The 15,939-nt window shown below is 37.8% G+C and overlaps 2 protein-coding genes across 2 annotated transcripts; both read left to right on the top strand.

The window, feature by feature from the left end:
* The first annotated feature begins 1,413 nt into the window (after positions 1-1,413).
* Positions 1,414-8,476, top strand: LOC126812053 (mitochondrial amidoxime-reducing component 1). Its single transcript, XM_050538225.2, has 7 exons — positions 1,414-1,769; positions 2,907-3,080; positions 4,222-4,396; positions 5,884-6,024; positions 6,219-6,283; positions 7,595-7,669; positions 8,222-8,476. The coding sequence occupies exons 1-7, from the start codon at positions 1,543-1,545 to the stop codon at positions 8,331-8,333; spliced, it is 969 nt and encodes a 322-aa protein (XP_050394182.2). The 5' UTR covers positions 1,414-1,542; the 3' UTR covers positions 8,334-8,476.
* Positions 8,477-11,082: 2,606 nt separating this feature from the next.
* LOC126810626 (uncharacterized) lies at positions 11,083-12,618 on the top strand. The gene is made up of 3 exons (XM_056098929.1): positions 11,083-11,298; positions 11,572-12,036; positions 12,532-12,618. Exons 1-3 carry the CDS (start codon positions 11,083-11,085, stop codon positions 12,616-12,618), a joined length of 768 nt encoding a protein of 255 aa, XP_055954904.1.
* Positions 12,619-15,939: the final 3,321 nt, after the last annotated feature.

Genomic DNA, 15,939 nt, shown 5'->3' with positions numbered 1-15,939 from the left:
GTAGATCTGCCTAGTATTGCAGGGCCCTTATTCACGAAAACTTAAACTAAGATATAATCGAAATTTTAAGAAAAACTGCAATTCGATTGGCTGACCAGTAAAATCGATTTGCATATATCCAATGAAGTTGCAGTATTTCTTAAAATTTTGGGTGTAACTTAGTTTAAGTTTTCGTGAATAAGGGCCCAGGTCTTTATTCTGGCTTCAAAATTGATGAAAACCATTATTTAGACATTTATTCACATGTCAAGCTTAAAACAAACTATCTAGACCATGGGTTGAGGGAGATTTGAACCGATGAAAACAATACCGCCATTTAATGATTTAATTTAAAAATTGCTAAGTGAGGCCTAGACTCGAATAGCAAGTACCGTTGTTACGATAATAAAAAATCTATGCCACATCTTGACAAAACTTCAAATAGTGATAACTTCGCTCAGAATAAAGTAATTTTAATAAAATTGTCTGAATTATTATTGCAAGAACGGCCAGCTACTTATCTAAATCTTACATAGTGCATTTTTAATAAACAGAAATAACAAGAAAAGGAGTGGGGCGGATTGCGGTTTAATGTCTCACCAATACTTTGGTCATTTTTATTTCTATGGTTGAATGTACAATGCGAGGTAGGGGAACTATTCTCGGCCAGCAGAGTTTCCATCTACTCATCTTCGATGTTCAACACTGTTAAGAGCTCTTTTGCATGATCACCAATGTATCGACAGGTGGGCCGAAGTTTTTGGTCCCAGCCCAACGACTAGAAACCTTTCCCTGGCAGCCCCGCCGGCGCCACCCGTGTCAGAATATGGACCTGGAACGTTCTAGTCGAGAATCCAATTATGCTCTGACCACTCGGCTACCAGTTACAGAATGGGGTCTTCATTATCCCAGTCGGTGCTGAAAAGTAAGACGTTAAACTCCTGTTCTTTATCGGAGACACGTTGGCTAAGTGAATAAGACGCTGGCTCGCTAGCCTGGAGGTCAGGGTTCGCTCCCGGTTTTGGTCGAGAAAGTTCATCGGGATTTTCTGGCGTGGTTTCCCCTTGTTAGTGGTGCAGGACGGAGGGCCCGACAAGGATAGCTGTCTAGTCGTTTGGATGGTTCGAAAAACCGAGGTCCCTTGTACACATTGTAAAAGATCCCCTGGCAGTTGCAGTTCGATATGAGTAGGTCGTAGCACTGCTGTCCGGGCAAGATTTCCCTCATAGCATGCACATTGTATGGCGTATGTACGTCTTCATTAGCCCGGTAGGAGCAGAACAGTAGGACGTTAAACCCCATTTCATTTCTGTTCTTTAGCTATATTGGGCCACATAAAGCCGTTCTTTAACCAAGGGACGTAACATATAATACAATATGAATGCTGGCCTGGTGTAGAGCGGAAAAACCCCAAACAAAACGCCGGAATGAGTATGCCTGCACACCAATGGCTGAATATTCGTAAAATTCTGTAACACTAACAGTCGCCACTTTAATCCAATGACATTTGGTTATCTTGTATACATAATAGTGACAAATAATATTCACAGCTGAAGTGGAAAAATGGGGACATTGAACGATACAGGTCTACACATTTTTGGATATTTTTTAGTGTCTTCTTCTGTGAAATATATAATTTTACGATGGTTGAGTAAAAGAAAACGGGACTATGAACTTGTCGGTAGAGTTCAAAAAATATACAGCTACCCCATTAAATCATGCATGGCCATGCCGTTGAAATCTGCCGACTGTACCAAACATGGTTTAAAAGATGAAGGCGTTACCGACAGGTAGGCCTACATTATCATTACTTAAAGATGTATTATTTAAGATTAAGATAAAGAGTTGACCGCTCATGCTATAATAGCTTAAGATACTGAAAAATGAATGTATTGAAAATTTCATTCAAATTACTTTATTCTGAGCGAAGTTAGATCTGTTAGAAGATGTGGTGTAGATCGTTTAGCAACGGTACTTAACACCCAGGCTAAGTCTCGATTATGCTTTTTATTGTGTTCAAATCCATTTAAATGTTGGCCACCCAATAGTCTAGAGAGTCGATTATAGGGTTGGCATGTGAATAAATGTCTAAATAATAGTTTATATAAGATATGAAGCGAGAAAAAAAAGACCTGCAATAGACATAATATATAATGCATCTTCAAACAAATTCTAATGGGGTCAATATTGTCGTCAACCCTTCCACCCAACTGTCTAAATTTTTTTGTGTTTATTTGTTTATTTTTGTGTATTATAATCGGGTTGTTATGAAACTCCTTATTTTTATTTTATTAGGACAGTTACTAGACCGGAAAAATGCAATAAACGTCATTGTATTTCGGTGTGATGCAAGCTCTCTTCCCTACAAAGTTAAGAAATAAGAAAAAGAAAAGCAACGTTAAAGATACATTCCCTCGAAAGTATTTATAGGGTAGTTATTTCCAATAAAAGTATGTACAATTTGGTATATATGGAAAGTAGAGATACAGCTTTACTTAGGGAGCGGTTGTTATTTCTTAATCGAAATTATTTCTTATTTCTTAAACCCTTGGGAACATTGAAGGGTTTAAATGAACAACAGACTGCAATTAAACTCCGCAAAAAGAACTTGACAGAAGATAATCCAAGAATTTACTTAGGCTTCAATATGTAGGGTAAACGGACAGTAAGTAACAACAAATAAATTCTGAAAATGGGCCCTCCTATACCAAATTACGTGACAAACATGCTTCTAAATATAGATTAATAGATAGATTAATTAGTTTGAAAATGTTTTGGGTCCAAATATATCATCAAATCACACAGTTTGTACATGGGAACTTTTGAAGGTGTAGGAAAGATGTAGATATATTTAGATATTATTGTCTTATTTTATAGCAGAAATATATACTACATAATATTATCAAAATTAATTTTTTGTTTTTAAGGCACTGGATATGTTTACATAATGGTGAAATTCTGACGTTAAAGGCGGAACCAAGGCTGTGTTTAATGAACATCACCATCGACAAAGACGATATTATTATTAGCGTTCCTAACAGAGAAAACTTGAGGCTTCCAAAACTATTACCACCTACAAAAGAAAACATAATACAAGCCAAGTAATATTTTAAAAGCTCCATCTTTAATGATACCATTCTCTTAGAAAATGAGTTGTCGTCTGTCGAGAATTAACTTGTTCTATCTAACATTTGTTTCTAGTTTCCATAGTGCCACTGCCCGGGCAAAATTTCCATCATAGCACACTGTATGTCATATGCCAGTCTTCATTAGCCCGGTAGGAGCAGAACAGTAGGACGTTAAACCCCATTTCATTTCATTATGTTTCTAGTTTGATGTTTCTGGATTCCATATTTCTGTTACAGTTAGAGATTGTGGTCTGGTTATTTGCACGTAACTAATTATATGGGTCGACAGAAATACAGAATTCCGAAACTTCAAACACATTTTCCCCAGAACTACAATTTTATGGATAGTACTAGTTAATTATCGGCTGATGACGTGTGGTCCGACCCGGCTCCGAATTGTCAGGGATGTCAAGGGATGTTTCCTCGGATGTACCAACCTAGGCGTCCATCCATGTGTATACTGACATGTCCGTAGAAAAACATTTGAAGTAAGAATTCGATGTAGAATAGGTGGAAACGCCGTTGTCATATAACAAATAGAACTATAGATAAGAAAATTACAATATGCTAGTCTGAAAATGATTGTTGCAATCTTAGAAATGGGGCATTTTGTAAAGGAATCTGAAGTACTGGGGCATAGGACTGTCCGAGGGGATGTCTCCCCCGGATGCGAGAAAATCTTTGAATTTTGGCATACTTTAGAGGAGGTAAAGAAACCAATAAGTGATAAATACTGTAGAAATTTCAAGGACGCCGTTAATCTACTATTTTCAATGAGTATTTTACTCTGATTTGCGGTTCTCTCAGCTTAAACAGTATTCACCTTTCTGAACTACCCAAAGCTATAATATTCGCCTTTACTCTCAGAATAATCACAGATGATTTATATCAACAACCCAACATATAATAGCAATTCTCTACTCTATCATAATACAACATAGAAACACTACTCTACTTCTTAAACTGTTTCTGATCGGCATCCATAGGGGTGTGTCCATTCCTATTCGATTTGTTAAGAAATATGTGTTTTGATAAATATAATTTAATAGCACAAAATAGCTGTACATCGTTTTTTTTTCTTCTCGGAAAGGCATAATTTCTGTTATGTTTGTAGTATCTATGGTGAATTGAGAGATGTTGTTGACTGTGGTGAATCAGCATCCAAATGGATATCAGAATTTCTAGATAGATCAGATATACGAATAGGTTTCTCACCGCCAGATTTACCAAAACGAGATATGTCCCAGATATCACGATCCTGGCCATATAATGGAGAAGAAGGCGATGCTGTGAGTATTGCAATTTTAATCATTGTCTTTTAGTATATCGATGGCTTGGAGCACACATGTGTTATGTACATATTTGGTGAAATTCAGATTTAAATAATCCTTATTCCAGGGCGCTTGATGTGTGTAAATGATACAAGTCCCTAATAATTTAAAACGGTCCAAAAGGCCAAATATCCATAAATATTATGTACTACTCTTATATTTCTTTAGAACACACATATTCCATAAGTCTATTGTGCATTCACCCTGACCAGGTCCAGGAAGTACGGACATAAGTCATTTGCTTCTCTCATCAATGTACCTGGCTTTATACAGGTGTTAGGTCTGAAAGGAATGCGTTCGACCACAGAAAAGATAATACAAATACGAGGTGGGACGGAACAGGACAAGAATAGGCGACTCAGTGGACAGCAATTCCACATCATCCTACACCGTTCTGTTATCACCAACCCTGGACCGTCCTCGGTATCGCAAGCTGCGAACAGTGGCGGAATAACCATGGGTCACGTGGCGCACCTGCGGTTCTCTTTAACGTACCCACCCCAGCCTCAACTCAGATAAACGTTCCTTCGGTAATGTGCGACCAATTAAATCAATTTTGCGTTCCATCGTGACGATGGAGATTGAACAATTTGGAATTGCTAAGCATTAAAGGTGACTGTGTCCAGGAATTGGACTTTTAGGACATCATTGATTCTTTTAGTGCAGCAAAGTCACGTAGACAAATATTTTGATTGAAGTAGTAGGACTTAAATTGAAAAAAATGCCACGTGGCTTTGTCAGAAAAGATAGATGCAGCAATTATCACTTATTAGTTTACGTTAACTCTGGTGTCTGTCGTGTTTGTGATTTTTATGGACAGGACAGTTTACGTTGAGTGAGTCCCATTCTCTCCGCCCTTGTCAAACACATGTATACGCCATATTCACTCTAAGGTGTGCCGAAATGTCAAAACATTTATCTCGTCCCGGTTCTCCCCACTCACTCTCTCGGACCCTACTATTGCCCCAGTGCTTCAGATCCCATTAAAATGCCGGAAGCGAAAAATCAATCAAATACTGCACACAGCGATGAATCTACTTCATACCTATTCTCAGGCGGGGCTAACTGTAGAGAGGCAGCCTAATTTTGGGATGAGTCAATCACTAACAATTATCACGTGATACATCATTCTAAGGTCGTAATTATGCAAGAACCGTGTGCATTATTAGAAGACATTGCGAAACGGAATCTAATCGTATTTTTCTTAAATGCACACTAGTACATGTATTAAACTAAACGTTTCCAATGTAAACAAACTAATTAATATTAAACGACTTTTACATGCCAAGGGCTGTAATTAATTTAACAGTATTTTTGATGTGAACTCTTTTGATTTGTGAATATTAGTCGATAAGTTTGATGTGTTCATATAAATTGCTGTATTGTGTACTTTGAAGGAGTCGGTAGGGTTGTTGATAAATAAAAAATAAATGATTTTCTTTTAGGCCGTGTTTACCTATTCTACGCCTTACTTACTAGTATCGTCATCCTCGCTACACGAAGTAAACAACGGATTAGATAAACCAGTACCAATCCTCCGATTTAGACCTAACATTGTTATTGACGGAACCATTCCTTTTGACGAGGTAAAGTTATATATTTACTTTGTTTTTTAATAAGGTTTAATAAGGGTTGTATTTTTTACTATAAATGTTTTTTGTTATGGACTTATTTTTGGTAAGAGGAATGTTTTATATCATTAAAGTAAAGAGGTCAATTTGGTGATAATAATAAATTGATGTATAAATGCACTTTGTTGGTTTTTAAATCTTATTTTCAGGATGAATGGCAATATGTTAAGATTGGAAATGACATTCAGTTCCGAATTGTAGAACCTTGTCGCCGGTAATTAACCATTAAATAAACACATAATATTTAACTTATGTTATTAAAATCAAATATAAGGATATAAATATTAAACATACATTATGCAAGAGCTCAAAGGTCTTTCGTTAGGCCTGAAATGTTTTCTAAATTATTAATTAGACATTAATTAACTTATCCAGGCCATAATCAACTCTCGGTTTTATCTGATTTCTCCGATATTAAATAGATTAGAACAGTTCTATTTTCGAACTATTATAGCAAGAATGGCTAGCTCTTTATGTAAATCTTACATAATGTATCTTTTAAAATAAGGTTTAAAACCATATACCATCAAATCAATTTTGTGAGAAAGTCGATCAGTTCTGAAATTATATCTACAGAATTTAAGGCCATCTTTATAAATAGATACATAAAGTAATAATAATTCGGGTGTCATTTTTGTACAAGCCACGTGAAACCAGCCCGTTCTCCGTGTTGTTTTCTTTTTTTGTGTGGCATTAAATTAAAAAACGGTTTTATAAAAATTGAATCTCATGATATAGACATATCAATCAGCAACAACCTAGAGTTAGTGCTAAATGATAAGGCCAGGTCAATTTTTCGTCATAGGTCACGAGATGTAAACAGGTATAGCGCTAATCCCAACCCTAATCCTAACCCCGGACCTAGCCCCAATGCTTACCCTAACCCTAACCTACAATCTCGCCAGCAATCACGTGCCCTAACCTTGTTTACGTCTCAACGACCTTGACAAAAATTGAGCTGGCCTTAACAAATAGATTTAGCCGAAAACTAGAGCCCAATGATAACCAGCTGCTGGAGAATCAACTTCGTCCTCTAGCCAAATTTTTATTTACGTTGTATGTGACGAGAACCTTTTCTCAAAACGAACTTGACACTAAATATAACAGGGGTGTTGGATGGCCGAATGGCTAGCGTATGCGCGCTGTATCATAAGGTCTGTCAATGAGTCACCTGGTGTGGTTTCAATTACCCGGTTGTACGTGACAAGGAGTTGGGACGCCTGTCCAACATCGTGGGTTTTCTCCGGGTATCCCAGTTTCCTCCCACTGCTAAAGACCCCTACGCGCAAGCGACTTGTTGAAATAAAGTCCCGAAATGATCTAGTTTGTGTGGGGTGGACGTTAAACCCCATTTCCCTCTCTCTCTCTCTCGCTCTCTCTCTCTCTCTCTCTCGCTCTCTCTCTCTCTCTCAATATAACCCCAGAAAAACTATAAATGTTAAGTTAAGTGTGGCTAGTGACTTAGCCACAAAATACATTTGGTGTTATTGTTGTAAAAGTGTTAACATATAATTTATATTACCAGGTGTATTATAACTACAATTGATCCAGCAACTGGCATCAAAGAGAAAGGTTTCCAACCTCTTAAACATCTTAGAAGGTAAATACTAACACACTAACACTATTTATGGAATAACCATTTGCTTGATAAAAACAAGAGTATCATCGTCGAAACGTTGCATGTTAATAAACCAGTAATTGTTATTCCATAAATAGTGTTAGTGTGTTACTGTTCAATTACTAAATGCCACTTAACGAAGGTAAATACTACATTAATGAATCTTTCTACTGGGCGATTTAAAACCATGTCCACTAAATGTTATTACACCAAACCACCTCTCCCTTATTTCTAATGTGTAGTATGTGTTATGCAAACGCTAATAGATTCTAGTATCAATCCTAAATTCCCATCGCCAAAAAGTTACAGGGAAACGTAAATTTGAGTTCTATCTAAATCATTTACCGAGCTAACATATAGCTCAAGCTGAATGACACATGTGTACAATTTAGCTATCTTTAGTTACTTTTGTTTAAATTATGGAATACAAAAATTACATGTTTTTTTGTTTTTTTAAATAAAATTACCAGGAGCTTTAACTGTAGTGTCCATATGATTAATCTATTATGTATTATTTAATATATGTTTTTTTAGTTTTCGCTGTATTGCACCCTATGGAACATCACCGTTGTTTGGAGTTTACGTGGCGCTAGAGAAACCGGGATTGATACAAATAGGTCAACCAGTTTGTGCATTACGAAAATAATAAAATAGACACGATCACCAACCAGAACAAATGAACAAAATGTATACTGTTGATTTCAAGGAGCTAAATCGCTATTCTTTGGCACCTAGATATTGACACAAATTTAATGTAATATGTATGTATATAAACTGATTTACATTCAATCGTTTCTGTTTTTACTGTAATTTTTAATCAGTTATGTTCGGCGATATACGCCAGAAGTCTCAATCGAATGGCAATCTCTAGCGTCTGGTTATTCCAGTCTACACCGATAGTATTTACTACGCATGCTCTCCTGATAGGAATATGGCGTCGCCGTTTGACAGGACTTGTGGAATATGTCTAGCCTCGTTCTTATAGTCCCTTGTTACAAATGGCACTGAACCGCATTATGGTACACGATTCGTGTACCGATGGTAAAATGTTTATTTTGTCTTAAATACTGGATATCACAACATCAATGTTGACAAATAACTCGTGTGTTCAATGTCGAAGACTTTGGATATTAATACTAAATCAGTCTAGAATATTATATCATTCATCTGAATTTACCGAATTACATGAACTTGTTTTGGCTGAACTTTCATGTGTCACTAGGAACATCTGGATGACAAGAAAACAAGAGTGTGCACTAACTGACATTGGGTGGCGACGTCCTATCTATTGTTTTGTTCATTTATTATATTATTGTTTAATCCTTTATGTCAGTTTGTCAGTTTTTGATTACACTATTTACTTTAATCCTGTTATTTACTTTAATCCTATTTATTTTTCCTTAAAGGGCGCATGGCTCTATTTTGGGTTGGGTGGCTGAATGGTCAGCGTGCACGCGCTGTATCATAAAGTCTGTCATTGAGTCGACTGGCGTGGTTTCGAATCCCCGGTTGTATGTGACAAGGAGTAGGTTCATATGTCCAACCTCGTGGGTTTTCTCAGGGTCTCTCTCTCTTCTAAAAGCACATATTAATAAAATATAAATGTACATTATGTAAAGTGATTTATATTCAATTTTAGAAAACAGTATAGTGATTTCTAATCAATTATGTTCGGTGAAATACGTGAAAAATTCAAATTGAACTGCTTCGTACATTCTATACGTTTTTTAAATTAGTATTTGTCAGTTTGTGTATCAGCCTTTTCTAATTACTTCCATATTGTGTCGTAGGATATGTTTTTATTTGTTCATTACAAAATGGCTCCCGAAACCATAATTTTAATTGTGTCTTACATATTGGATATTAGGATCCTATAGATCCACGACAAGATGACAAAATTGATTGAAATTGATCAATATTGAATTCTAATTCGTGATTGTTTTCCATATATTTTTTTTTATGGGATTATACCCAATGAAGACGGGAATATGCCATACAGTGTGCTATGAAGGAAATTTAGCCCGACACACAGAGAGAGAGAGAGAGAGAGAGAGAGGGGGCGGGGGTTAACGTCCATTCGAAACAATCTAGGTTATTTCTTGGCTAACATATGGTTCAATTTTATTTCAGCAATTCGCTAGCTCGGAGGGGTCTTTAGCAGTGGGAGGAAACCGGAGAACCCGGGGAAAACCCACGAGGTTGGACAAGCGGGGAATCGAAACCACGCCACTTAACTCAATGCCAGACCTTACGACCAACGCGCACGCGTTAACCCCTCCCCTCCATCCCGAACAGAAATTGAATTCCAAATGAATTTTTCGTGAACGCCAACGTATACATGGGACTTGGGTTTTTCGTCCCATCCGAACAACTAGGCGCTGGTCCTTACCAGGCCCCGGTCCAACGCCACTGACAAAGGGAAGCCACGGACAACTTTCTCGGCTAACACCGGGATCGATGCCCGGTCCCCTGGTTATTGAGTCAGCGCTTTAATCACTGAACCAAGTCAAGAGATTAAACATACGTATATTGCTTCAGTTTTAGTTTAGTTTAAACAATATTTTATTCAATAAACTGAAATCGATTGAACAACAGGCAAAGGCCTATATAAGTTCTCTCCAAACATATAAAATAATTTAATCTTATGTTTACAGTAAACAATGGTGGACATACGTATAGGTAGTGAGTTACAAACATATATACATTTCTTGGAGTGCAATGTTTAGATATAATAATAATAATAATAATTACTAACTCAATAACACTTTTCAGTCCATACTTATGTTTTAATTGGTATAATGGATTTTTGTTTATTGGCGGATGTTTAAATACAGGTGTTTATTTATTTACAATTAAAACAGGAAATCGTATTAAATGAACATATGATCCATCGATAGAAATCAATAGGGAGCCCAGAGTAAATCTCCTAACCATGACATAATAGGTTAGATTGAAGCACCCAGAACCGAATATATGACTGCCCTATTACGAGAAAATCGCAAAATAATTATCCAAAATGATCATAACGTACGATAACAGTTATAAATAATTAGGGATAATCTAGATTAACAAAAAGATTAGAGATTTAAGGGAATCAAGAAAAACATTGGCAAGACTCGTTTACAGATATATAATCCTATGTCATTTAACACTTCTAGTTACACACTGCTACATTGGACAAGTACATACGCAGGTATTCGGTAAGCTTGTAAGATACACGTAAACCAAGAAAGACGTCAACAAAGAGAGCTGGAAAATACGGATTCTAAAATAAACAAAAAATATCCAAAGATCAGTTACAGCATGCTAAGTTCCTTATACGGATTCAGATTCGAAAACGGGGTGCCCTTCGATGTAAAAAGTATAAAATTCTACGAAGAAAACATCCTGCAATAATGGAGAATGCTACAGATCATGATCTGGCAAAAGACTATGGTTTTGACGTCACGGTTCCAAATGGTGGAATACTCTCATCTGCCGCTAGTAACCGGCTATATAAGACAGAATGTCGGAAAATTTATAGTGAATTTCTACTCAATATGCGGGATTATATATTCCAAGAAGAACAGGTAAAGCAGGAACTTGGTAAAATTCACGATGATCCAGCATTTGCAAATAGAAATCGGGATTCTTACAGCAGCATGTCGAGTAGCAGAAGTTCGGCGTGCTTTCGAAGTAGCATAAATAATGCTGCTGGTGATGATCATGTCGGACCCAAAAATAAACATCCGTGTGGCAGTATTAAAATTAGTAAACCAAGACCTAAGTCTGTAGCAGAAAGTCGAAGAAAGGACTCTACTGATGCAAATTGTGAATCGAAGTCGACGAATGAGCGCATCCATTCTGTGAATGATAAAACAATTCCCCGACTTCCATTAGAGCAGCACGATGCAATTGTGGAAAGCAAATCGGATTATGCAAGCAGTAGGATGATCAAAATGAATCCAAGGGCTTTCTCGCGACTTGTTAGTGGTAAAGCAAAGATTAGAGTTTTGAATAAAGACAATGGATATGTGATGCACCCTCTTTCAGAGTCCCGTACAAGTCACCTAATGCCCAAAGATGTAGACAGGTCTAGTGTGTCCGAGAGATTAGCTGTTGTACGCGAAAAAACGAATTATAAATCTCCAACGTTATCGCATGACTTGAAAGTGAACAATATTGTTGCAATTAAGAAATCATTGCTAGGGGACGATTCCACACCCAGACTATCTGTTGGAGATGTGATGCTTAGTGCTAGAGAGCGTCGATCGAGACTCTTTCGGATTCAGTTAACAAATGATCACATCGAAGCTAAACCGTCCGACATGGATATTAAAAGCCCGAAACGAAATAATTACTTTCCTCAGGTAAAAAGTTCAAGTTCCAAAGCTTCTTCTCCAAGATTGACTAGACAAAATTTAGCAAGAATGGAAATGGACTTGCAGAAACAAGCAATAGAAAAGTTAAGAAACACTGTCATCATGATGACCAATTCCTTGGAGAAGAGGGACCAGGACTCCAAAGAAGATGCACATAAGATGAACAAGAGACGGGTGTCAATAGTGGCAGACGTTCCACAAAATAAAACAGTAGATTCCGTTGATTATCTTACTGGCAATGAAACCATTAATAAACATTCAGATCAAAACCAGAATGAAAAAATACTAAGTTTCAGAGAAAACAGAAACAGGAACGTTTTGAGCAAATCGGAAAGTCAACGAATCTATGGGACACCGCTATTGCGACTTAAAGATAGTCCGAGGAGTGAATTGTCCATGAGACCACCAACAATTCAGTCTGGTTTCCATTCACAAGGCTCGTCTCCTAGGAGGGTCAGCCATCACGATATGTTGACTTTCGTTCGCCGATCAAAAGAAAACGATGAAGATAGAGATTTGCAAATGAATCGATGGAGACAGCGCATGGCTTTCGCTGTGGGAAAAATCTAATTTGGTTACAGGCGTTTAATTCGGAAACTGTTCATCAGATAATGTATAGTTGTTAAAACGGAATATACAAAATGCACACGTTATGGATCCAAAGATCTAATCAAATATTGAAATGTATTCAATAAGGGTTAAGGATCAGTAGATTTAGCAAAGTGAACTTCTCGGTGAGATTTCTCAAAGTAATATCATTTAAAGATACATTATGGGAGATTAGATAAAGAGCTGGCAGTTCTCACTATAATAGTTAAAAGCTAGATAATGTAAAGGCAATTTGTTGACAATTTCAGTCAAATTGATCCACTATGAACCGAGATATTAAGCGATTGAAATTTCGACCTAGCCTCGAAAATCAATACTAAAGTCGATGCGATATAAAACATAGTCTCGATTATCAATTTCATTATTAAATCATGAATGAAAGTTGAGCAGCAAATCGGATCAAAATCCAATAAATATCACAGGCTAGCGTTGACATCGAGAGCTGATTATGGTCTGGATAAGTTAATTAATGTCTAATTAATAGTTTATATAACATTCCAAGCCTAAAGAAAGACCGGCAATAGGCAGATTTAGCTCTTGCATAATATATGTTTAATTTTATAAATATAAATAAGCCAAGTAATGAGTATTTTTTTTATAAAAAAAAATATTACATTGGCTGTCGACGATGGGTTGGTCGATTTTAATATATGCATTTTGATAAGACTACATTCTAATGTTCATGAACCGATCGTCTATATTTCCAATTTTAGTCTGGAATATTGTGCGTTTAATATTACAAGAAATTATATTGATGTTGATAATGTCTTCACAATTGTTCGTAATGTGCATTGAATGACTCTCTGTTTTAAAAACCTTTAGTCGGGAGGGACGTCAAGATTTATAAACGTTTGACAGACGCTTTCTCTATAATAACAGAAATGAAATGAAATGAAATGGGGTTTAACGTCCTACTGTTCTGCTCCTATGCTGGGCTAATGAAGACGGGCATACGCCATACAGTGTGCTATGAGGGAAATTTTGCCCGGGCAGCGGCACTATCGCCTACTCTTATATCGAATTCCAACTGCCAAGGGATCTTTTACGTGCATTCTAATGTATACACGGGACCTCGGTTTTTCGTCACATCCGAAGGACTAGACAGCTGTCCTTGTCAGGCCCTCCTTCCTGCATCACTGACAAGGGGGAACCACGCCGGAAAATCATTTCTGTACCGTCAGAGTTTTGACCTATGGATTTATGTGCAGCGTGAGATGGGATAATTTTCCATTTTCCTTGGACATCGGCGCTTCCGTCTACTTCTCCCTCGATTTCAACAATGTATATGAGGAAGAACACCGATTTCTCGTCCAATCTAGAGCCCAATGCATGACCGTTCGAATACCCCCAACTCCTCCTCTGCGCTGAGATGCACAAATCAGTATAACCGGAAATTAAATGGGTTAACGTCCTAATGAAGATGGGCATGCGCCATACAGTGTGCTATGAGGGAAATTATGCTCGGAGAACGCCAATACGGTCTTGATAGTAGGAAATCAAAATAACAGTAAATCATAGCCAAGCAAAATTTCCTTCATAGCCAACTGTATGGCGTGTGTCTGGCTTCACTAGCCCGGTTGGTACACAAAAGTATGACATTTAACCCTATTTGATTTATACTCACGGCGAAAAACAAGGGCGACATATTGATTGTACACAAAGCATCTGATTTTTTCGCCGTGGCAAAAGTATATGTAGAGGTGAATCAGATGATAGGCCTAATAAGAATATGAGAAGCTTATTCAAACCACACAGTTTCTTTAGTAAAAAGACAAAATGTTTCTAATCTTATGACACAGCTGTTATTTATGTAATTGTGTAGGTTTCAAACATTTTATCCAAAGATAGCCACACAATGCGTTGAAATGCACCCACACAGCAGCTTTGTCTCGAATAAACTATACGGAAACTTGATTACTGATCGGATCCATTATGTCTTCATGATATCTTATTTCTGTCGTGTTCACAAGCTTTCCTAAGAGAGAGAGAGAGAGAGAGAGAGGGGGGGAGGGGTAAAGTCCACTCGACATAAACTAGGTCATTTCGGGACTAACATGTGGTTCAATTTACTTTTAATAATTCGCTTGCGCGTAGGGGTCTTTAGCAGTGGGAGGAAACCGGTGCACCCGGAGAAAACCCACGAGGTTGGATAGGCCACCCTACTCCTTGCCACGTACAACTGGGGAATCGAAACCACACCAGTTGACTCAATGACAGACCTTATGATACATCGCGCACGCGCTAACCATTCAGCCCCCCCCCCCACACACACACACAAACACGCACACACTCCTGGAGTAAAAAGTCATAGAATGCTAAACATCAACGCGATTCATCCTCTTCGATTCCTGTGCGTCACATTAAATTTGAAAATCAATAAAGTTAATCATCCCACAAAACGATAGCCTAACAAGGATGTGTTAAGAGGCGGTCGCGGACCGTAGACAATCGATAGAGAGATCGCCCTCTTTTGACAACAATGTTTCTATCGCACTAAAAAAGATTTCAGAAATAATGAAGGTTACTGTAGAACCGAACGTTGCGGAGCGCTGAATACTGAAAGTGCCCCCCCCCCCCCCCCGACAAACACCCCCATGACCCTAATGCTTCACAACAAATTTGAAGAAAATCTATTTAAAACAAACTTATAATTCGGGAACGGGAGGTCGCAGAACGGTCAATAGGGTTCGTCCTTCAATGAGCCTTATATTTTGTTTGAAAAACGGATCAGTTTAAAAATGCAGCCTCTATCGTGTTAAAAAGGTTTTCGACAAAGGTGCACAAGGATCTAGGACCCTTCAAGAAATCTAAAGAATGGTTATAAGGGAAATAACTCCAAGTAATGCTAAAGGGGTAGTGTTGTCGGCTATAATACAACAGGTAAGTTACCCTTCTAAAAGAAATGGGGTTTACTGTCCTACTGTTCTGCTCTGACTGGGCTAATGACGACGGGTATACGGTGTGCTATGATTGAAATTTTGCCCGGACAGCGGTTCTATGGCCTACTCTTATATCGAATTCCAACTGCTAGGGGATCTTTTACGTTCACACTAATGCGTTAACGGGATTCGGTTTTCGTGCCATCCGAACGACTAGACAGCTGTCCTTGTCATGGCCTCCAGCCTGCACCTTTCTCGGCTAACACCGGGACCTAACCGCCCAGCTAGCGAGACCCTTCTATACTTCTATAAACAGAAGACTATCCCATCGTCTGAAAAACTCGGTAGGCCTAATGGTTCCAAATTTCCCGTAATATCTCACAGGCTGCTACGCGATATTGTA

Source organism: Patella vulgata, chromosome 2 (genome assembly GCF_932274485.2).
Source record: "Patella vulgata chromosome 2, xgPatVulg1.2, whole genome shotgun sequence".
Classification (NCBI taxonomy): Eukaryota; Metazoa; Mollusca; class Gastropoda; family Patellidae; genus Patella; species Patella vulgata.
This window is presented reverse-complemented; position numbering and strand designations above follow the sequence as displayed.

Excerpts from the sequence above, each read along its gene's own strand:
- LOC126812053 (XM_050538225.2), top strand. The coding sequence starts at position 1,543 with ATGGGGACATTGAACGATACAGGTCTACACATTTTTGGATATTTTTTA. Across the intron at positions 3,081-4,221 it reads GAAAACATAATACAAGCCAA|TATCTATGGTGAATTGAGAG; the intron begins GTAATATTTTAA and ends TTATGTTTGTAG. Across the intron at positions 4,397-5,883 it reads ATGGAGAAGAAGGCGATGCT|GCCGTGTTTACCTATTCTAC; the intron begins GTGAGTATTGCA and ends ATTTTCTTTTAG.
- LOC126810626 (XM_056098929.1), top strand. The coding sequence starts at position 11,083 with ATGGAGAATGCTACAGATCATGATCTGGCAAAAGACTATGGTTTTGAC. Across the intron at positions 11,299-11,571 it reads TTCACGATGATCCAGCATTT|CACGATGCAATTGTGGAAAG; the intron begins GCAAATAGAAAT and ends CCATTAGAGCAG. Across the intron at positions 12,037-12,531 it reads GAAATAATTACTTTCCTCAG|CGCCGATCAAAAGAAAACGA; the intron begins GTAAAAAGTTCA and ends TTGACTTTCGTT.